The 23,818-nt window shown below is 34.9% G+C and overlaps 1 protein-coding gene across 1 annotated transcript; it reads right to left on the minus strand.

Annotated features, from left to right (window-relative positions):
• Positions 1-713: 713 nt before the first annotated feature.
• On the minus strand, positions 714-23,738 carry LOC307196704 (lung adenoma susceptibility protein 2). The gene is given in 10 exon segments (XM_079941924.1): positions 714-4,196; positions 4,199-4,254; positions 7,682-7,752; positions 9,073-9,204; positions 15,409-15,511; positions 18,774-18,924; positions 19,481-20,263; positions 20,972-21,300; positions 22,981-23,077; positions 23,657-23,738. Coding segments are annotated over 8 exon segments (1,614 nt in total). The 5' UTR covers positions 21,255-21,300; positions 22,981-23,077; positions 23,657-23,738; the 3' UTR covers positions 714-4,161.
• Positions 23,739-23,818: the final 80 nt, after the last annotated feature.

Consider the following 23,818-nt stretch of genomic DNA (forward strand, 5'->3'; position numbering starts at 1 on the left):
ATCCTCACTCCCTCTCCAGGCCCACACCCAGACACCACCTGCAGCTTCCCTGAACCTTGGAGAATGGCTTCCTGCTTGCCTAGTAACTGAAAACCGACTCTGGTCTGGACAAACCAGTAAACTGTGCCATCAAGTGACTGCAGCTACAAGCTCTGACCCCAACTCTTAGCTCCTTCTTAAAAGGTTGTCCTTCCTTGAGCACTCTCCCTTATCTCTGGGGTACCATATAGAGCTCTCTTATATATCTCTTTTGTCACAATTTAAAACTTTTTTTCCCCCTGTGGAACCCGGGAGAGAGGGAGGCAGCCAGGTCCAGGGAAACACCACTTCTTCAGCTGCTGCAAATGCTGAACTCCTGGGAGTCTGACCAGTTTAAAACTTTTTTTTATATTAAGCTTCTCTTGTTTACAATCACTGTGTGGTTCCTGTTTCTAGATTGGACCCAGACTGATAGTTTCCCATCAAGCCAGGCTCAAAGCAGCAACACAATGAAAACCAGCCACTGAAAGTTTCCCTAGACTTAGTCCTAGATCTGTAAAATAGTTCATGTACCTGATGAAATGCAGAATATATAAAAACTCAAAAATCTTAAAAGTTTTCAGGGCTCAAGAGGTTAGAAAGCTTATAACCAAGTCATCCAAAATACAAAAATGTTAATCTTATTTGATAAACTGCAATATCAAAAAAGAAATCTCTTCCATAATAGGTTTAATTTACCTCATTTTAAGAAGGATTTGCAGGACATCACATAAATAAAAGACGTGGTTTCTCCTATCTTGAGCTTACAACCTTATATAGGAAATCAGGCTTAGAATTATCAATTAACACTTTAAATTTACATGTTTCTGGTTATACATCATTATGTAAGAGACACTATCAAGGAGACAAAACAGAATCAATCATCTAATACTTTTTGAGACATTTTCTCCCCTAAGGATACAAATTTGCTACAAGAAGAATATCAAAAACATAAACAAGAAATATAACAGCTAAATGAGCGATGGGGAAGGAAAATGGAGAGCCAAGCTACCAGAGTTTGGAAGGTGAGAATGTTTGGAAAAGTAAGTATAAACTCTGTCAGAGCTTTAAAGAAATGGCAGAGTAAGCTTTAAATAACCAGAATGAAAGAAAACTGAGTATTTCAAGTATGAGAAATAATATGCATAAAGGTGAGAACATACACAGAAAGTTTGGGAGAATCTGAGTAAAGCAATTTAGCTGCAGCAAACTTGCTGAAATAAATCAGTAAGATTACAGTGGCGGTGTGTACAACAGTATCTTGTAAACACTAGTCAGGATGTCTTTGGATGTATGAACTGAAAATGAGGGGAAGAATGGTCATGGGTGAAATAAATATTAGGAGGCAAATGGACTAGTCTCTGTTAATGTAACGAAGTTGCTACATTGTAAAAAAAAAGTTGTTACGCAGACATGTCTGGTCTACCGTAAGGACAATGTAGAATAAACTGGGAGGGTAAAAAACTAATACTTTTGTTCAAAAAAGGAAAATGATCTTAGCCACAGATGAATTTTGTTCCCTTTCATGCTACTTGCCTATTGTCAAGTTTACTTCTTGAGAGCACTTCTAACAAAGAGGTTTTGAGACACAGTGAAAGGTGGGACAGGAAAAAAGGAAACAAATTCAAAGTAATGAGTGATTCCACATATTCAAAACATAGGGGGAAAAAAAGAAATCTTGTCATGATTTATCTTCAGGCAACGTTTTGGTATAACTGCATATGATTTAACAAGACATTATCCGAAACATTAAATACAAAATAATAACCCCCCAAATCCACATTTATAAATTTCAACAAGAAATAACATAACTAGAGAGACATATAACCCAAACAAACCCAAGAAGACAGAGTTCCTCAGTTTGGTCAGAAATCTCTATGAAGCTGAAATGAATTGTCCCAGAAAAAACTGAGAGTTCTTACTGATAACAAAGAAAATACAGTTGAGTTTCAAGTCTTCACATATGCATCACACTTTTATCGACTGATCTCAAATAATTTTTGGAATTAGGTTAAATTTTTTCATGCTCAATTAAAAATCTGAAATGTCTTATTAAAATTTTATCACTTTTTCTATTTAATATTTTTCAATATACCTAAAAGAGAGAAAAAGGTTGATAAAACTTTATATTCACAATCCTATTTTTAAAACTAATTGTTCTCATCTGCTTTAAATTCCCAACTCAGCAGTCTCAATACTGTTGTCTCCTTTTTTTCCTCTGGAAATCTCAAAATAAAAAATACTGAAATATTTAACAATTAATTAAATCAATTCCTTAAAGAATTTATTGAACATTTATCATTTACATTTTTTTCTTGTTTGAATCTCCTATATATTTTTTGAAAGGTTAGAATTAATCATTTAAAGTTCTCTTTTTTGCTAAAAAACTTAAACTTCCATATTTAATACAAAAGGAAAAATACTCTGGGGTAAGTATAATCAAGTTTCTTAAAATACTAGTTATAACAAAATTTTAGAACAGGCTTATCTTATTTAGTACTGGATATATGTTCTTGCAAATGGAAGAACTAACCAAATCAGTGCTACTCAGAGTCAACACAGCATAATAATCCCTTTGGAGATGCTTTCTAGGTATACTAAACATATTATATCTGATCAACAGATAATATGTAATTATCTGCTATCTTTGTCTGCTCTGCCTTTAGAATTCGTTGGATACTGGATTTCACTGGAACACGCTCCGCTCAGATCTATGTTCATCCACTTAAAATCTATCTGCACTTTTAACAGCCAACCACATTTCAATCATCAAAGTAATGTCTTGTTTGATTGTATGCAAACTATCTGCTGTGAAGCAGAAGACCATAATCAGAAATAGAATGTCTGCAGCAAAAACACCTCCACAGAGTAAACACAACAAACTTATTAGCAAGTGACTCTCAAACTGGGCAAAAAGAATAGTACAGTGACTGACTCACTAGGCAAGGAAAAGAAAGACAGGATTCACTCCACAGTCTCTGACATGTAAGTTCTATAACAAAGGCCTTAGATAGTGCTTTAAATTGGGGGGAAAAAATTCTTTGACCCAATGTACTTAGAAATTCCTATTTGACAGTGAAGCTACTTATTAGCAAAAGCGCTCCAATTTGGGTGGTGTTAATTTGTACTATTTGTATGCATACCAATTCTTTAATTTCATCAGGCTTTTTTAATATGCTTCGCCATGTCTTATGAATTATTCCTTCATTTTGTTGTAAAGATGCTTCCTGCTTATTAGACGCTCATTTGGTAGAAGTTGCAAAATTATAGAGCTCTGTTCAGTCCTAGCTAGTGACAAACCTTAAAGAAAGTTCAGCACTTACAAAATAGCTTTAAAATACAGTTACTTTCTAATTTTCCATATTCATTTAAGTTTAGTTATCAAATTCCATAAAGCAACTGGCCACTGATATAGTTTTTACTAGTTTGAGCTAACCTCAAAACTTAAATCTGGGAAATAATATCAAAATATTAAAATCTCAAATATCCCCCCCAAATATTTTATAAACTGTCAAGTACTGTCAAGATTATCTTACATATAGAATCAAAGCATTAATTAAATGAGGTTTTCCTGGAATTCACAATATAAAACATCCTTTTAGCACTGCACCAGTTAATGTTATTTGCAAATATAACATATTCTTAAATGTTTGCTTTATGAAACTTGAAAGTAACATACTTCCATATGGATAAGATACACCATAACAATTTTGACATTCCTCAAGCTCCTTAAGTGGATACTAACTTTATAAAAGAGTCTATTTAAGAGCTTTTGGATAGAAACCAGGAAAAGCTTCTTAATGATCCAGAATCAGATGATAAAATGATGAGGATGCTGAAGAAAGTTAAGTCCATGTAAGCTTCAAGAACGGAAATCATCCATCTTTGAATATTAGACATTTGACAGCCTGAAGACCAAAGTCAGACTAGGCCACATAGTGTGGGTACTTCTAGTTCACCTCCTGGTATTTCGGCACAAAATGAGGATAGACCACAAAAATCTATGAACATTTTCAAGTCTGGTTTTTAAAAAATATATAATACTTGAACCAATCACAGAATAATATATGGCTTCTAATTACTTTGTCAGTTTAAGCAATAGGAAAAAAAATACATTTTTGTTCTGTGGTGACTACTTATTGGTTAGAGTTTTATTTTCCTCTTCGTATTTTCGGTGACTGTTTCCCACTGGAATCATCAACCAGGTCTCTCAGGCGAGATAAATGGTGCAAAGCCCTTCATTAAAAAGTATAAAACACATTATAAACCAATATTAAGGACTGAATAGGTAATGCAAAAAGAAATGGTGATTATATTGTTTCTTAACTTCAAAATTAGTATGAGAGATAAGTTTATGGAATAGTTTTAGTATCAAAACTGAAAATTTTTCTTTACAAAACCTTGCAATCTGAATAACTGAGGGTTAAAATAATTCATCTAAAATTCTATAAACACTTACTTAAAAAAATTGTATGTTTGACATTTAAGGGTTTTTTTTTTGAAAGTGTGCCAAGTAGCCTAATAAGAAACAATAATAGGTATCACTTGTGTCACACTTAAAGCATCTTTTTCATGTACTTTGCAGAATGAAATGATACCTTCTGATATACTGTGTATATCATTTAAGAAATAAAGGACATAATTCATTTTTAACATGTACAATCAAGAGAGCTAAATTTAAATAGCACTAAACAATCAGTTACAATTGAGGAAAACTCATTTTTATTGAGCATGGGGGAAAACAAATGACAATTACATTGAATAATGCAGTATTATACCAACACCCTGGTTTTTCTCAATCATCCCTCAGACAAACCAAGAAGATAGGAGCCCTTAACTTTCCAGTCTTCCTCTAAAAGTATTCTTCCAGCTTTCCTTCTCCCTTACCCTTCAGATCCTTGAGGATCACTCAAAAATATCAGTTAATCAACCATATTTCAGATCTCTGATAAATAAGAGACCAAGAAAAACAGAAATAATATACCAGTAATCTCTAAAGTGAGAAATTAGTGAGAAGTTACTGAAAGGTGGTGACTACAACACCTTATTCTACAGTCTCCAACACAGGTTCAACTGATGTATATTAAATAAAATATATCTTCCACTTTACCAAGGATAAGGAGAGGGAGGAAATTAGTAGTGTTAATTACTGCATTACGTCTATTTCCCTGTACTCTATTTCTTAGACACTTCTACTCAAATGTATTAAGAATCTGAATTCTGCCATCCTTTTGGCAGCTTCTGTTAATTTCTGAGATTGTCATCTTCATTATCTAAATGACAATAACTCACCCAGAGTTACTAAGCAATCAGAGGTAAAATTAGACTTTATTATTTCTACATCCTAATATCTCTCTACTTAAAGAATTATTTTCTTCCTACAGACATATTTATGAGGAAGAAGATAATCTGTAAATATACTTGGGGCTTATCTTCCTTTTTTCTTTTCAGGCTGTGACTCAAGAGAAGGAAGATGACAAGTGGCTAGAATCTGATGTTACTGTTTACAAATCGGAGGGTCAACAGATCCTTTAGATTCAGAGGGTCTATGAAATTGGATGGGGAAAAAAATCATCTTTATTTTCACAAAATGCTATCTCTAAATTAGCATTTCCTTCCATTATGAATGTAAGCAACAGCCAAAATCTGTGACCTCATACGCCATAGAAATCAGAGGTATTTTGATATCACATTACAGTCATTGCAAGTATGTTTTATACTCATCACTACTTCAAAATTACAATAGTTATATAATAGTTACAAAATTACAACAGTTATTAAACCCACTGCTAAAACATACGTCCTCTAAGTCTTGCTGTCTACAGTCCAAAAGTTCATATGACATAACTGGCCAACTATTAGACAACTTTAAGTCTAGTTTTCATCCTCCAAATAGTGAAGTCTCACTGGTAACCCAGACATCAATGCCTTCCAATATTCCCTTTCTGTAATTGTTTGCTGATCAATATGTGAAAGGTAAGTAAAAGAGCACACCATGGTTTAATGCTTTTATTCAAGTTATGCAAAAGGCCTTCACACTAATACATGTTTTTACAAAATGAATTTTAACTTACCTGTATTTTAAATGTATTGTCTTATTTTAAATGCAATAAAGAGAAGCATATTTTACTAATTAGAAATGTATTTTAATATTTTCATAGTTAATTCACTATAACTGGTTTCCTTTCTAATCCCATGTAGTATATTTTATGTCTTTAAAACAAAATGTCAGGTAGAAAGGGGAGTGGGTAATAATGGGAAGGAATAAAAAAGCTAAGTAGAAGTGTGAAATCTTCAGTCTCCCTACCTCAGCTACGCAATCATTTGGCAGTTCCTTTCATCTAACTTCTATCTCCCGTTTTGAGAATAAAGCGATCTGTTTAGAGAAGAGTCTATCAAAAGTGATTGGTATTTCAAAGTTAAGTGTAGGGAGAAGAGAAGGATAAAATTGTAGAAGGAAATTATTCTTGATTTTCTTCTCTCAAAAAGTGAAAAAGCAGGCTAATGGGGAAAACATCAACCTAAGGGTTGTATTACAACATTGAATAGTCATTCACCTTAAAAACTGAAATTAAAAAACTCATTTCTTATTGTGACAATGTATCTATTGATGATCATTCAAGTAAATACTAATCAACCCACAGAAACTCAGTAACACTGATTATGTGATGGCAATTTAGCTATACTTTACCCATTGACATCTTACATTTGTTTTTCTACTAGTACTACTATACTGGCTGTTCTCTTAAATACTATGTTTACTGGCCTATATTCAGCCTAGAATCCAGCAAGAACTGAATGAAAGGCTTTTCAGAACAAACTGCCCACTCTTTCCTAGATCTAAGTAAAATATGAGCACATTAGAATAAAGAAAAATGTTTGCTTTAGGGTCAAGTTTTGCAAGTCTGAGAGCTAATTCTGTCTATCCCTAGTGTAGAACGAAGACCAGAAAATTGAGCACGAAAAGAGATCTGAGAAATGAGACAACTTCCCAGCTATCGTTAAGTTTGGTTTTCACAGCATGGCCTTTAGTATTGAGAATTACAAAATCTTACACATTCATATGTGTAAGGGCGCTTCATATTCACACAATCAAATCTATAAAATAAATACCCGTCTCTTCTACCAATATCATGACTATAGGAAATTCTTCCCAACTTTTTAAGATATGTAACTAAGAAAATAAGTAGATTAACACCTTAGGGCATTTAGACCTATCTTTATATCCAGGACATTATATCCACTTAAATTTCTGTGGCGATATGTCAAATAATGATATACTTACTTAGGATTATTTATCTCTTCTAGAGGGAATATATGACAACACATTTCACGCACAAGTTGTTCTTCCAGAATATCCACACCAATACTATCTCAAATTGTTGGTATTACTCAGAAATGAAAAGATATTTTCCCTAGGCCATTCACATCTATTATATTTTTAGTGTCTACAGTTATCTCATTAGGTCCTAAGAACATTTTCAATAGAAAATAGCGCAAATTTAAGAGAAAATCTCAGGATTAAAAATTATGCTCCAAGAATCTTAAATATACCTAGCACACCTCCTCTTCCAGCTACTTTAATTCCATTCTGTAACCTTCTGATTTCAATCAGAGATGTTTGTATCCATAACATACTCAGAAATTAACAGAGAACACTTACTTTTGAAGTGACCTATTAACAGGAGCCATACTTTCCTTCAACTGTAATTTAGAGAAATCATCTTCTGAAACCTATTATTAAAAACACCAAATATAATAAAACAGTGAAAATATTATATAATTATAAACTTATATGCTATTTAATATGTGTGATTAATAAGAACATTAAAAATATTGTCCGCATTCCTAAGGAAATAATTCTAAGCAAATAACTTTCAGTAAAGCATTAAATATATATATATTTTTTTATTCTAAAAATACTACAACTTTTTCATCTTGCAACTGTCCTAAAGTATGCTTCAAAATGTTTGTTCATTAAATATCAAATCTTGGCTTGAAATTATGACTTTACTGAACAAGGCTTTATCTCAAGAATGTTTAAAAGGGGAAGGAAAAGAAGGATGGATTGCACTGTATGTTAGTGTCATGATCATTAGAATGTAAGGAGAAAAATTAAGAAATACAACTTAAGTGAGTAGCATGTGATAGTTCCTAAAATCTAGCACACTCACTTGTAATGAAAACTGAATTTTGTAAAGCTCTACTGAATAACAAAATAAACAATATCAATTAAAATGTATTAAGTATTTTCCAGGTATTAAGTTTTTACCAGGTGCCAAGGACTATAATAAGTACTTTCTATAGTTTGTTTCAATTTGTCTTCTCAACAATCTCATTTTACAGAAGAGGAAACTGAAATTAAGGAGGTTAAGTGATCTGTACAAATACTGCACTTGCTAGTAAGTGGCAGAATTAGAATTCACAATCAGGCTTGGAAGAACATAAGCTAGGTTTGCAAACACTATACTACTGTGAGGAAAATTCGACCCCTATGAAATATCAGCCCAAAGCAGAAACAGATTTCCAAATTCCTAGGAAATACACAAAAACACAATTACTTTAAAATAAAACTTTACATAACCGTATTAAGAGTCAATAAACACATGGTAACAAAATGAAACTTCAGATGACAAAGGTTATGGGGAGAAGTCTAATGTCGAAAGGTTCTCTAGGTCACCTCAAATATAAACACAGGAAGTTGGACTACACAGAATAATTTTGTAGGGCATTAAAAAACAACTCTTACAAACCTTTCATCTACAGTTTTAATAACATCATATCTAAATACGATGTTGTATTTATAACCATAAACTTAACAGAACAATCCATTCAGGGGTACACAACTGCAAAAATCTTACAGTATTAAATTTGAGTAAGTTACTTTCTAAAAAAAGAATAAAAACAGTGCAACTCTACGACATGTGTTATATACCATGCTTATTAACATAAAATTAGAGGTGAGGCTAAGAAAGATCTAGGAGGAAATCTTATCCTTCACAGATCTCAATTCACATTCATAGATTTCAATTCATAAATTAAGTTTGTGCTTACTTGTTTAATTTCGCCTTTTGGCTCTGTGGTTTTATTCTGATTAAAACTTTCTTGCACTGCTTGAAGATTAAATAACATTTGTTTCAGGGCTTCAACAGGACCATGGTGTTTCCCTCCAGAAAGGGTACAGCTCTACAAGTTAAAACAGATGAATGATAAACCATCCAAATTCAGAAGGGGAAAAGTTCTATTTTGTATTATTTCCCCACAATATAAATTAATGCAAAATCCAAACAATACATGTCAATAAAGTGTTCCAACAAATCAAAACTGTAACTCATAAACCTCTCCTTACCCAGTCACTTAAAGACAATCACTATTAACAGCTTGGCACATCCTTCCCAGTCCTTGTTCTTTTAAAATGAATGGTACATGTTTACATTTGCAATGCGTTCACTTAGTACATTTAAAATTATAGATTTTTTGAACTGAAAGGTCCTCAGAGAGCAGGTAAGTCAATATGCTCTTTTCAAGTGTGTAAATGACGCTGGTTATCAGCTGAACAAGGACTAGAATTTCAAATATCATATTCTCTGCACACTTCCAAATACGTTTTCACACAGGGAATGCTGGTTTTTCACCTCTTTATGGACCACACATTCCTTGCTACCTTAAAAACACTCACACCTCGATTACCACTGATCTTATCTGCATCCAAAGAAGGCAACAGCACTTAGCCACATAAGGTAGTCAGTTAAGAGAACCTGTACAGGATATTTTTAAACTTCTTTTTTAAAGTCTTACCTTTATTTTTACATCTTTCAAATGAGTTGCTGTGTCCTGATAATCATCCACAAAGTGGAAAATAGGCCTCTTAAGATGTCTATAATTTAAAATATTTCAACATGGACAGTATAACATATATACGAAGTTAAGCACAGTGGCCAAAAAGATTTTAAAGGCACTCTCCACAGTTATATGAACAGGGTATAAGAAACAAGGGGTGGGAACGTAATAAAATGGTGTAGTTCCTGTAGAAAACAGTATGGTAATTCCTCAAAAAACTAAATACAGAATTACCACAATGATCCTGCAACTCCCCTTCTGAGTATATACCCAAAAGAAATGAAAGCAGAGATTCAAGCAGATATTTGTACACCTATGTTCATAGCAGCATTATTCACAATAGTCAAAAGGTGGAAGCAACCTAGTGTCCATCAACAGATAAATGGATCAACAAAACATGATACATACACACAATGGTGTATTATTCAATCTAAGAAAGGAAGGAAATTTTGACAGATGATACAACATGGATGAACCTTGAAGACGTTATGCTAAGTGAAATAAGCCAGTAACAAAAGGAACGATATAGTATGAGTCTTCTTATAAGATGCTATGGATTGAATTGTGTCCCCTACCCCAGAATTCATGGTGAAGCCCTAACCTTGAACGTGGCTGTATTTAGAGATAAGGTTACAAGGAGGTAATCAAGGTTAAGTGAGGTTATAAGGGTGGGACCCTGAAACCATAGGATTAATATCCTCATAAAGAGACACTTAAGAGCTCAAGGAAAGGCCATATGAGGACAAAGTGGGAAGGTGGCTTGTATGCAAGGCAGGGAGAGAGCCTTCACCAGTAACAGAATCAGTCAGCACCTTGATCTTAGATTCTCCCACCTCCAAAACTGTGAGAACCAAATACCTGTTGTTTAAGCCACCCAGCCTATGGTATTTTGTTATGGCAGCCTCAGCAGACTAAAACATATACGGTTCCTAGAATAATCAAATTCATAGAGACAGAAAGTAGAATGCTGCTAGCAGAGGCTGGGGGTAAAGGAGGATGGGGAGTTAGTGTTTAGTGGGTAGTTTCAGTTGGTAAAGCTGAAAAAGTTCTAGAGATAGACAGTGGTGATGGTTGCACAGCAATGTGAAGGTACGGTACTTATTGCACAGAACTATACACTTAAAAATGGTCAGGGCTTCCCTGGTGGCGCAGTGGTTGAGAGTCCGCCTGCTGATGCAGGAGACACGGGTTCGTGCCCCGGTCTGGGAAGATCCCACATGCCGTGAAGCGGCTGGGCCCGTGAGCCATGGCCACTGAGCCTGCGCGTCCAGAGCCTGTGTTCAGCAACAGGAGAGGCCACAACAGTGAGAGGCCCGTGTACCGCAAAAAAAAAAAAAAAAAAAAAAAAAGGTCAAAATAGTAAATATTATATATACTTTACCAAAATTTAAAAAAAAAGTAAGAAAGAAAAAGAAACAGGGCATAAGGATCCAGTTCCACTTATACTCCTACAACCTCAGAGACAGCACCTGAGGCATTATCTCTAAATGATCTGCATCCAGCCACTGGTTTAGAAGAAATTCAGGTTGCCTAATGCCAACCATAAAAGTTACAAAAGCTTGCCTCTGCAATTTGCTATGTCTGCCTTGAGTGAACTTTTCAGGCAAAATTCTGGTCAGAGTACCAAAAAAGAAAACTACAAAACAGTTTATATGAACTGTTCTGTGCCACTCACGAATGAATGTTTAATAAACGTTGGCATGTTTGATAGAATTTGTTCTGAGACTTCTCATTAAATCCTTGTAGTGAATGTCTCTGAGTATGTCTTTTTGTATAGTATAGCTCTGACTCTCGGAACTATAGTAATGTTTCATGTATTCAAAAACCAATTATTTAAACCACATAAAATGTGGGAATAACCCAATTTACACAATAAAAAAAATGAGCCACCTAACAGCATTACAAATGAACAACATGACCACATTGAAAGGAGTTGGGCAGAAAATAATTAACCACGGTAACCTTGGAAAAGAATATTTTGACTGGATATTGCAAGGCAAAAGACAAAAAGAACCATACACAAATAATATAATCTAATTAGTAAATGTGTTTCTTACAGCAGTATGGGTTAGCAATTCTGAAACTATGCATATGCTAAGACTGAAAAAATAAGTAAACCTATTATAGATAATAAGAGTAAAGATTCTCACCAGATGAGAAAGAAGTTACAAATAAGGAACAGAGGGGCTAAAACAAAGTCTGTGGTATTGGACTAGAATAAGTAGTATCAGTACGAACTCATGATTTTATACCTACATATAAAATATATACATGTAAACAGATATACAAATAAGTATGTGTGTATGCGTGGCTTAGTAAACTTATGTTTCCTAAGTCTGCCTGCTGAGAAAGTCTAGAATAAAAACCCAGCAGCAATAAGCACACCTAGTGCCTAGATCTTAGTTTCTAAATACCATTTTCCAATAAAAAGAACCATGGCTCCTCAGAGAAGTGCTCAAAAAAGCATAGGGACATGTCAAAAGGACACGTGGAGCCAACCTGAAGCAACTCTTTATGGCCTAAACTAAAACAATTTAAGCAACAAAATAAGTAATAATATTGTATTGTGTTAAACCTAGAATAAAATAAATATCTATGAGTCCTAATATAAATAGTTTAATAAATAAATGGGGAGAAGGAATAGCTCTTCATTACACAAGAATTTCAATTAATAATGCAGACAAAAAGTCAATATCCACCAATGGATACTAAGTTAGTAGATGAAAGTTTGAGACTACTTGCATAGTCTCACAGTATCTCCCCTACGATATTTATTAATTACAAGGGGAAACCATGATTTTACTAAAGAGAAAACCAGTAGGCACCACGTGTTCAAGACTAACATCACAAGTATTAATATATTATAATTTTATATATTACATATTATTTTATTAACATATTGCTCTGGACTGAATGTTTGTGTCCCCTTACAATTCAAATGTTGAAGCCTAATCTCAATGTGACAGTATTTGGAGGAGGGGCTTCTGTGAGGTAACTAGGTCATAAAGGTGGAACTCTCATGAGTGGGATTAGTGCCCTTATAAGAAGAGAAACAGAGAGCTTTCACCCTCTCTGCTCTTGAAGATACAAGAAGATGACCATCTGCAAACTAGGAAGCAGGATCTCACCAGACACCTTCATCTGGACTTCTCAGTCTCCAGAACTGCGAAAAATAAATGTTTGTTGTTTAAGCCAACTGGTCTAAGGCATATTTATTACAGCAGCCTGAACTAAGGAACATATCAATATTACCAATGATATCAATATATCATGAACCCTCTTATATGATGCACTGAGAAGGGCACAGCATGATTTCTGTTGCATTCTTGCCAAAAATTCATAACCTCATTCTAATCATGAGAAAACTTCAGATAAACCCAATTCAGGAACTATCTACAAAAAAACCAACGACCAGTAACTCTGAAAAAGTGTCAAGGTCATGACAGACAAGGAAAGACTGAGGAACTGTCAGACTGAAGTAAATTAAGAAGACATGACAACTAAATGCAATGCTGGATCCTGCAACAAGACATTGGTAGAAAAACTGGTGAAATCAGAATAAGGTCTGTAGTTCAGGTAACAGTATTGGGCCTATGTGATCATTATGATATAAGATGTTAACATTAGGGAAGCTGGGAGAAGGGTGACAGGAACGACCTGTATTATTTTTGCAACTTTCTGTACATCTAAAATTATTTAAAAATAAAAAAACACCGTGGTAGTGAGGCTGTGTGTGTAAAGGCATAAGAAAAGGGATTAGTTGGTTAGTATTTAACAGTCATCCATCTCAAACTCTGAAAAACTTATGCAAAAACTTATGGTCCAAGTAAATTGCACCACCCAATCCTTTAGTTGCTTGGCTCAAACATCTTGGACTCATACTTTGAATCCTCTCTATCTCCATCCTACGAGGTCACCTTCAAAACACATCCCAAGTCTAACTATTTCTGACCATCTCCAATGTACCCACCTAGCCCAAGCCTTTACAATCCCTATCCTGGAAGACTGCAAAAGCCTCCTAACTGGGTTCCCTGTCCTTCTCTAGCTCCTTTCAAGGTCTATGTTCCATACAGCTGCCTGTTTATATTTCAAAATGTAGATCTGATAATTTCATTCCTCCAAAGTACTCCAGTGACTTCTCATCTCGCTGAAATAAAACATAAAATCTTCATTCCATTACTTACATAGCTACATGATCTGACTCCTGGTTACCTCTCCATCTTATCTCTTAACCATTCATCCTTGTTCTTTCTGATTGAGCTACACTGACTGGACTCTGATATTCCTTGAACATGCCAAACACTTCTCTGCGTTGGGGTTTCTGCACTTACTATTCCCTCTACATGTAAAGTTACTTCCCTATGGGTACACACAAGGCTTATTCACTCATTTTAGGTTTTGGCGCAAATATCACCTCTCTAGAGAGACGATTCCTACCTACTCTAGTTAAAATTTCTCTATCCCAAGTAATTTTTCTTTATAACATTTTGTAGTATCACCTTATATATTACATTTTGATATAGCTTATCTCTCCAATTTGGAATAAAAACTCCAAGATGCAAGGTTTCTTCTCTCTTATTTACTATTAGGAATACAGTTCCTAGAAAAGTGCTTGGTATCCAAATATTTGGCAACTAAATATTTGATAATTAAGCTTCACTTAATCAGCATCTGCTATAGTATCTTATACAGAGCTCTAAGGTCAGGGACTTCCCTGGTGGTCCAGTGGGTAAGACTCTGCACTCCCAATGTAGGGGGCCCGGGTTCAATCCCTGGTCGGGCAACTAGATCCCACATGCATGCCACAACTAAGAAGTCTGCAACCCTGCATCCCACAACTAAGACCAGGTACGGACAAAATAAATATTAAAAAAAAAAAAAAGAGAGCTCTAAGGTCAGACATATTCTGACAGCCTCTACTTTCTCTAGTAAATTTCACTGAAGGAAAAGATATATATTGTATTAAAATTTTTAGCTAATTTTTGTTTTGAGTGTTCAATCTCTCAAATCTTCCAGATGTTAAAATATCGAAAGTGTATTTCAATATTTAACAGCCATGGCTTATACTTCTAAATCATATTATATATCATTCCTTATGTGTATATATACACATTTACACTTCATTTTAGGGTTACTTGCAAGATACACATATGCTGATTTTATAAAACTGGATAATAAATTTCCCATTTTAAATCATAGCGGTGATAATTGCATCTTAGAAACATAACTCTCAATAAGCAACCGCCATATGGGAAAATATAATTTACTCTATAAGATTCTGTTTTGTATGTTTTTCACAAGAAAAAAAAAAACCATTGTAATAACAATTTAGGCTCCCTGTAGAGTTCAATCCCAGGTCACTCTACTTTAGAATACTAAAATAAAATTATGAATAATTCTAGGAGTGATGGTTTTATGGAAGTGTGTTGGGGAAGAAGGGATTTTAGTCATTTTTTGTTTTATACTATCTAAATAACTTAGAAATTAATATCTATATATATTAGTCATAAATATTCTTTTAATAAGTTAAAAAGATTTAACATCACCCACCTGATTATCATTATTTAAAAAGTCTTCAAGGAACCCGTCAGCATACTTTGCCCTTGAAGTTTGTTGAACACTATCATCAGAGTTAACCGGAACAGGAGATTTGCTAGGATTTAAGGATACGAGACAGCAAATAAGTTCCCCATTTACAAAAATTAGACAGTATATAACTGATGGTTATCATTTAAAGTGGTCACCACTAAATAACCATTAGGATTCATATTGATGCTGCTTAGTGATTCCTTCACCTTCTCCCTAAACTTCTTCCTTCATCCCACCCTATCTCCTTGCTTCTCCTTTAAAGCTTTAAGGAAAAACTATATAGAAACTAAAGACATTAGTCTTCAACTAAACAAATAAGCCTTCAAATATAAGTATCCTCCAAAAGCTCATTTGCTTGAAATAAGCAGTGCATTTTTCCAATTAAACATTGTTAGTTAGTTACTCAATATTAATACACAAAACTGCCAGAAATTTATTAACAGTTTCTACTGGGATGGCAGTTACATGCTCTTCTACGTCAAAGCAATAGGACAGACTTCTCCCCCAGAACTGGCACATATTAATATAAAGGACAGATTAAAGTGGGAGAAGGATCAATTTTGAAATTAAAATTCCTGAGTTCAAATACCAGTCCCACTCACTTATATGACTTCACAAAACTTTATCTTCAGTTTCTACATTTGTAGCCCCACTTATGTCACAGAAGTATTGCATAAATTAACTCAATATACCTGGTACATTGAATAGAGCTCAATAAATAATAGTTTCTATCTTGATGTTCAAGCAGAAGGAAAGGGGATCCCCAGCAAGAGTAAAAATTTTCCCCAAACCAAATTCTATTAGTTACAGAGAATAAAGAAACTCATTTTATCTTTTTCATTTATAAATCAATATAAGATGTATCTCTAACTCAAATACTCAGATATCTAAGAATCTTCTTAAAACATTTAAATGTAATAATGCTTTTTTCTCAATAATTAGCAGCACTTCATTATTGACTCATTTGATTTGTAATTTACTAGGAACTTTTTCTCGCTTCCAAGTAGTCTTTTCTCCCATTCTTTACCAAAGAGTTTGTACATCCACCAACTATCAACAAAAATAGTTGAGGATTTACCTCATTATAGAAGATGGGTGCTGGATATATAGGGAATCATTATACTATTCTTATACTTTTGTATTTGTTTGAAATTTTCCATTATAAAAAGTTAAACCAAAAAAAAAAAATTGTCTGGTTGTAGTTATTCTATCTCTCAGTATACTACTTGGAGTATTTCCCAGTCAATTTTGTTTCTGATGACAGATTGATAATAATTTGTCATTATCACAGTGAAGTAAGGTCTATTCCTTCTTCTCACACCATCATTAATTTAATGTAAAACATATCCATCATAATATGAATTTAATCTTCCAAAAATCAACTACTGTACCATAAGGTACTAGGGCAAACCATTAATAATAATTATACAAGTTAGAAGTCATAGTATCTAATTACAAAATACATTTGATGCATTCAAAAATTTTACTCTTAATTTAAGCATCTCTGATATGATTTGCTCACCCATTTTGGTTCCACTTGAAAGCAAAGTATTGCAGCTATAGGACTTTACAAATACAGATACAAATACAACCAACTGATAAGAAGATAAGAAATTAGTAAAGATGAAAGATAAGTTTAAGAATTAAGTGAGCTAATTACTAACCCAAGTTTTTTTTTTTTAAAAGATATTAATGAACCAACAAGTGCGAAATGAAGCTAAACAAACAAAAAATACTCTGGATGATCATCGCCACTATTAAAATTTTTAAGAGAGCATCATAAATCAGAAACTGTCCTAAGTACCTTATATTTACTTATTTTTTTTAACATCTTTATTGGAGTATAATTGCTTTACAATGGTGTGTTAGTTTCTGCTGTATAACAAAGTGAGTCAGCTATATGTATACACATATCCCCATATCCCCTCCCTCTTGCGTCTCCCTTCCACCCTCCCTATCCCACCCCTCTAGGTGATCACAAAGCACCAAGCTGATCTCCCTGTGCTATGCGGCTGCTTCCCACTAGCTATGTATTTTACATTTGATAGTGTATATATGTCAATGCTACTCTCTCACTTCATCCCAGCTTACCCTTCCCCCTCCCCTTATCCTCAAGTCCATTCTCCACATCTTCATTCCTGTCCTGCCCCTAGGTTCATGAGAACCATATATTTTTTTCTAGATTCCATATATATGTGTTAGCATACGGTATTTGTTTTTCTCTTTCTGACTTACTTCACTCTGTATGACAGACTCTAGGTCCATCCACCTCACTACAAATAACTCAGTTTTACTTTTTATTATGGCTGAGTAATATTCCATTGTTCATATGTGCCACATCTTCTTTATCCATTCATCTGTTGAAGGACACTTAGGTTGCTTCCATGTCCTGGCTATTGTAAATAGTGCTGTATATTTATTTTCTAATCAACTGAATCCTCACAACCCCAAAGTAGAAGTGATTTGTACAGAGTCTCAGCAAGGAAGTGACAGAGCCAAGATTCCAAACTAGAATTAGTCAGTGTCCACTTACAAAAGAATAAGATGTTCAACTGAGAAGGAATCAAAAAAAGGATTCAGGAATTAACAGACTGTCTGTAACAGAATGAAGGCTTAGACAACTGAAGATAATAAATTATCAGAGCCTAAGGCAGGACACAGGATTACCAAGAATGCATTTCTGATGAATATACGTGTAATAATACCACTAAAAGAAACTTTCCTACCTAAGCTCTCGATTCCTCCTCTATACTCATATTCACGGGTATCTAGGCAAACACTTTTTAAATTATTCTGAGAAACTATGGCATATAAAGGTTAAGTACACAAATGAAAACAATCTTAGAAACTGCAAACATTTACCATACAAGAAAATGCACCATTATTTACAGAAAATAATGACTAAGAAAGTAAACTGTAAATGAAAAGAAATGAATAACTCTAATACATGGAGAGAATACAGAGGAAGAAAAAACTTAAAGTAAAAAAAGTAACGAGAATTTCAAGCCTTCTCCATTTGCAAAATAGTTGCTTTTGGTTCTAATTCCTCATATTTAATATATATTAATATTTTACAGTGCAACAAAAGGACCATGTAACAAAGACAAAAATTATATAATGTACCTAAGATTATGAAATATTACGCCATCTTGTGGTAACAAATGAAAAATGCAATTTAAAGCAAGCAACACTGAAAGCTATGCTCTACAGAATTACCATGTTATTACCACTGTTAATTATCATTGTTATTTAAAAGATAAATCAGATGTTCACATGACATTCTTCATTTGGAAAACTGAATAGTTTTTCTATTGTAACTTACTTACAAAGTAACAGGAATATTTTCCCATGATCTTTCTGCTTCAAGTTTATCTAATGAACAAGGACTGTCATCCTTCTTCATAGACTTCGGTAATTCTTCAGTACAATGCTCTAGATTTCTCTTGGCCTTCAGGATAAGCAATTCAATTCTGTCACCTAATTTAAAAGATCACATTAATTCTTTAAGAAAAGAAATAAATGCAAAGCACAGCAAAACCTCACAAAGGCAACAAGAATTCAGATAATTTGGAATACACACATATCTGTAATAGCAAGCTATGTTAAAATGTGACATCTGGGGCTTCCCTGGTGGCGCAGTGGTTGAGAGTCCGCCTGCCGATGCAGGGGACATGGGTTCGTGCCCTGGTCTGGGAAGATCCCACATGCCGCGGAGCGGCTGGGCCCGTGAGCCATGGCCGCTGAGCCTGCGCGTCCGGAGCCTGTGTTCCGCAACGGGAGAGGCCACAACAGTGAGAGACCCGCGTACCGCAAAAAAAAAAAAAAAAAGTGACATCTGTTGTGACACAAAGAAAAACAGAAAAGACATTTTCCAGTCACAAAATGCTACGTAAATGAAGACCATTAAGAGTTCAAAATAGATATATCACTTGATGGTTACATCAAGAATATGACACAAAAACTCCTAGATGTGAGGTCAAATTTATAGCACTTTCTTTGGTTCTTAAAAACAACAACAAAACAAAACAATTACCACTGAATGGCTTTTTGGATCCTGGGAGAAGTGGATTGTCACACTGACATTGGCTATGTTCAGAATCACATTCATATTCATTAACTAATCCTTTATCATCACTCAAGGAATGTGAACTGTTTGACGGTTCAAAAGAATATTCAAAACAATCTAATTTATTCATTAGCTGAGAAGTTCTTTGTGCCTGGTAACTATGCCTAGGGGAACAGTGATCTTCTTTAAATATTTGATAAATCCTTTGACTATCTGTATCGGGCAGCAAGTCTTGATTGTAGAGCCAGACTGGGTATTTGAAATCCGGTATACTCGTTATCCCTGAAACATTAAGGTCAGACTTCTGGCTAGTGAGCCATCTTGGGTAATTCTTTTCAAGTTTGTGTTCTGAACTGTCCCTAAAAGATGATTTCTTGTTAAAAGATAAAGATGGTACAGAAACACATTTATTAACCTTATTCACAAGTTTTGGGTTTTTCAGCCTACCACACTGCTTTCCTTTTACATTTGTGTATACAACCGGGGTAACTAAGTTATCCTTGCCCAGTAGAGTGGCTGGTTCTTGAAAATTTTGATTCTTTTCACTGTTGGATGAACTCAGTCTTCCAGTATGTTTTTTGCTTTTCTTGCTAGTTCCATGACCTGCTCCAACATAAGTGAAAGAAAATGATCCATCTGCTGGAAGTTTTAATAGATCATCAGTTGTTAGGCTAATGGAGTCCATGTCATTAATAGTCTGTCCTCTACAGGATAAGGACAAATCTTTTTTGTCATCAAGATTTTCAAAAGCTGAAAAACAAAGCATAGTTCTGTTTACCTTCCTGTATCACATATAAAAATACTTTATAATATTCAACAGTAAATGAAAACTAAGAATTAAGAATCATGTTTGCCATTTTCCCTTCCGGAATATATTCTCCACTTCTAAGAGTAGAATGTAACCTTTTTCCACACTAGGGGCCATTCTGTAAGTGCTCAGTAAAGTGTTAACTGGATTATCAACAGATGCATTTTCCAAACTTGTATTCATGGAAACCTTACCAAGGAAAAACCCTTAACATCTTGTGAATATTACTGTCCTACAGAATACAGATCAGGAAGACTAATATAGCCCTAGCCCATCAATTGGAACTGATCAAGTATAAATTCTGAAAGGCTGAGATTTGTTTAAAGTCATTAAGCTAGTTAATGGAAGCTAGAACCACCAAGTCAATGCTATTTCTGTTATGCTATAATAGAACGGCTTAAGGGTTTAGGATCAGCCATCTACTATTATTAGTTACATTTCATGAGCTTCTCCTCTAAGGTCAAAAGGGGATCTTACCTGAAAACCCCTAAGAACCAGAAAATTACAGAATCATTTAAGAAATATAACCAGATCTCAATATTACAAATCATTTTTACCCCAAAAGAAGCATTTAGTTTTCCAAGGCTACAATACATCTCTCAAAATGCTTTAAATCGGTAGGCAAAAAGAAAACAAAGAATAAAGCATACCATTCTTTGGTTTATAAACATAGTTGGAGAATTCTGGCATATTAGCAGAACATTTATCGATGTTAATCTTTCCAGTGCTTGCACCAAGATACACACAGCTTAGATCAAAATCATCAATATAGGCCTGTAGAGCCTGAGATGCAGAACTGTACAGTCTATCCTTATACTGAAAAGAGCCATCAGAGTTAGAGGAATTACTACCACTCAGGTTGCAGCTTGCTAACAGAGAAGATACTGAAGATTCCCGAGAACAAACTCTGCGCTTTGTATTTAATTTTGCCATGGCTTCCTCAAAATGGGTTATTTCCACTCATTTCTCTTAGAAACAACTGTAATACAAAAACAAAAGGTTAAACTTCCAATTAAAAGGAATAATAGCTGTACAGAGAGAAATTACTAAATCTGTAAACGTTTTATAACTTTCTTTAAAAAATAAAATCCATTATCTATAAATTATTTTTAGGTAATGTACATTATAGATTATCTGTTTTAATTACTGTGAATTCCTTCATCATCAATTTAGAAAACATTTATTGATCACCTATTATGTGCCTGGAATTATGTATACAAAAATCATCTAAGACTATGTATAGAAAGTACCAAGGGAAGAATACTCACTTTTTTTTTAAAGTCCTAAAAACTACGATGTACAGTCTTTTCTTATGCTGATATAGGCTATGACATCACAATACCTAACATTCCCTATACAAAATATTTTTCAATTCTTAAGCCTACCACCACGCGCTGCACATAGTAGGTGCTTGATAAATTTTTAAAAGGCATCAAATGACGTAGCTGAAACAAGAAGGAACAATGGAGAATACCCACCTTCAACATTTTAAATGCCAATTTGTAACTTCAGCCAACCCCTTCCCCCAAGACTTGAGAAAACAAAACAATTTACAATATTCATTTATAAAGAAATAAACTGCAAGTCTTACCATATAATGAGCTAGCAAAATGTTCTTTTCCTAAAATAACACTGTCAATAATCATTTTCTGACATTCATTTTTGATACTATCCTCACTATTTTCAATTCTTATGTAAAATGGATTCAGCCCACCTCTCTTTCAAAGGAGACAATAGTTTGGAAATTGCTTTAATGTATTCATCTGTTTTTCCATTATTAAAATTGAGAGAATTCCAGTCTACCTTAATATAGCAACAATAGGATCTATATTTGAAAACCTAAGAAATAACAGAGTGAACAGGTACTACTTCAGTAAATAATATGACATTCTTTTAGAATTAAATCAATGGATTTTCTGAAGTAAAAATGAAAGTTTAATGTCTAGGACTTAACACATGCTATGATGCTATAAAATTAATGTTTAATTTTTGGCTATAATTTTTGGAATGTTAAAGTTTTAACAACTTTTAATGTAATCTTAATAACTGTCAAATTTGACTTTAAAATACTGAGAAAGTTTTCCGTTTACGAAGAAAAGAGTAAAAGGTCAGAGCTGACACTAGTCAGTGCAAAGCAGCAGCAGAACATAAGATAATGGTTATTTAGCCTCTGCTTTCCCTGAATGCTGTGATGCTATTGGTATACCTCTAAAGAATGGCTAGGCCAAGTCAGCTCTGCCCTTTCTTCACCCCTCTCACTAATGATTTTAACTTTTCTCAAGTAAATATTGCTTGGATAACAAACTTGACCAAACGTTTCCCCCCTTATTCCAACACAGGACAGGTTACCGATTTTGTAATTTATTTTACAAAACCTTGAAAACGAAAACAAAACCCTAAAAAGGAAAGCTGTTGGATTACAGTTCTCAGTAAGTGGGTAATAACATTTATTTTAATTCACAAAAGGCAAAAAGAAAATCCACAACTGAATTTTTATTGTGCAAAGTTTCCAAAAGTACACCAAAGAAGAAAGAAAAGTTTAATCAACTCCTATGCACCCATCATCCTGCTTCAACTACCAACACGACGAAACTCTATCCACCCACTTCTCCTCACTTCTGCCACGGAATTATCTGGAAGCAAATTCCCTGCATCTTACCATTTCTTCCGTTAACACTTCCGGGTGTATCTCCAAAAGGAAATCCATCATTCCGACGAATAGAACGTTAGCACGAGTGGCCAGAGATCTCTACTACCTTTCATTCAAAAACAGAACGTAGAGCGTTAAATTACCAATGAGAATAGCTCACAGGAAATGAAGAACAACTCTTAGAAATAACAGCTCTGATTTATGTTATGAAAATGAACATGTGCTTGTTCTGCAGCAAAAAGACAAGAATTAATGACCCTGGAAAGCGAAGATCGCTGGCGCCCCTGCAGCGGAGCATCTTCGGCTTCAAAGCTTCCGCCCTTAACTAGGAAGCACCTCCCTCGGGGATTTCAGCACCCACCCACCCACCCCCCACCGCAGTCCCAGACACAGGCTTCTCACAAACCATTCATCAGACAACAAGAGCGAGCAGCCAGTTTTGCCGAGGTGACGGCCCCTAAAGCCCAAGACCCTGCCTCCCCGCCCGCTTCAATCGCCGACAGCGCCTCGAGGTCCAGGTCAGGTCCTCTCCTTCCCGTTCCGCGACCCTCCCCCTAAAATTGCCCGCTTTCCACCGGGACTCTCATCCCGCCCCCTCCCTCGGGAGACAGCCCACCCCTCCCCTCGGGCTGTCAAAGGATGGGACGCCTTTCGAAAACACACGCCCTTTTCCGGCCAAACTCACCGACGAAGGCCTGGAAAGAGAGAAAAGCGCACACGTCCTCAATTCTCCACCCAAAGCCCTGTCCTGCCACCCGACGGGAGACGTGACAAAGCACCCAGACCCGGACGCCGCCCGGCCTCAGGTTCCGCTAGCTCGCAGGTTCCTCCGCCGTCAAAGCCGAGC

This window comes from Stenella coeruleoalba (genome assembly GCF_951394435.1).
Source record: "Stenella coeruleoalba genome assembly, chromosome: 14".
Taxonomy (NCBI): domain Eukaryota; kingdom Metazoa; phylum Chordata; class Mammalia; order Artiodactyla; family Delphinidae; genus Stenella; species Stenella coeruleoalba.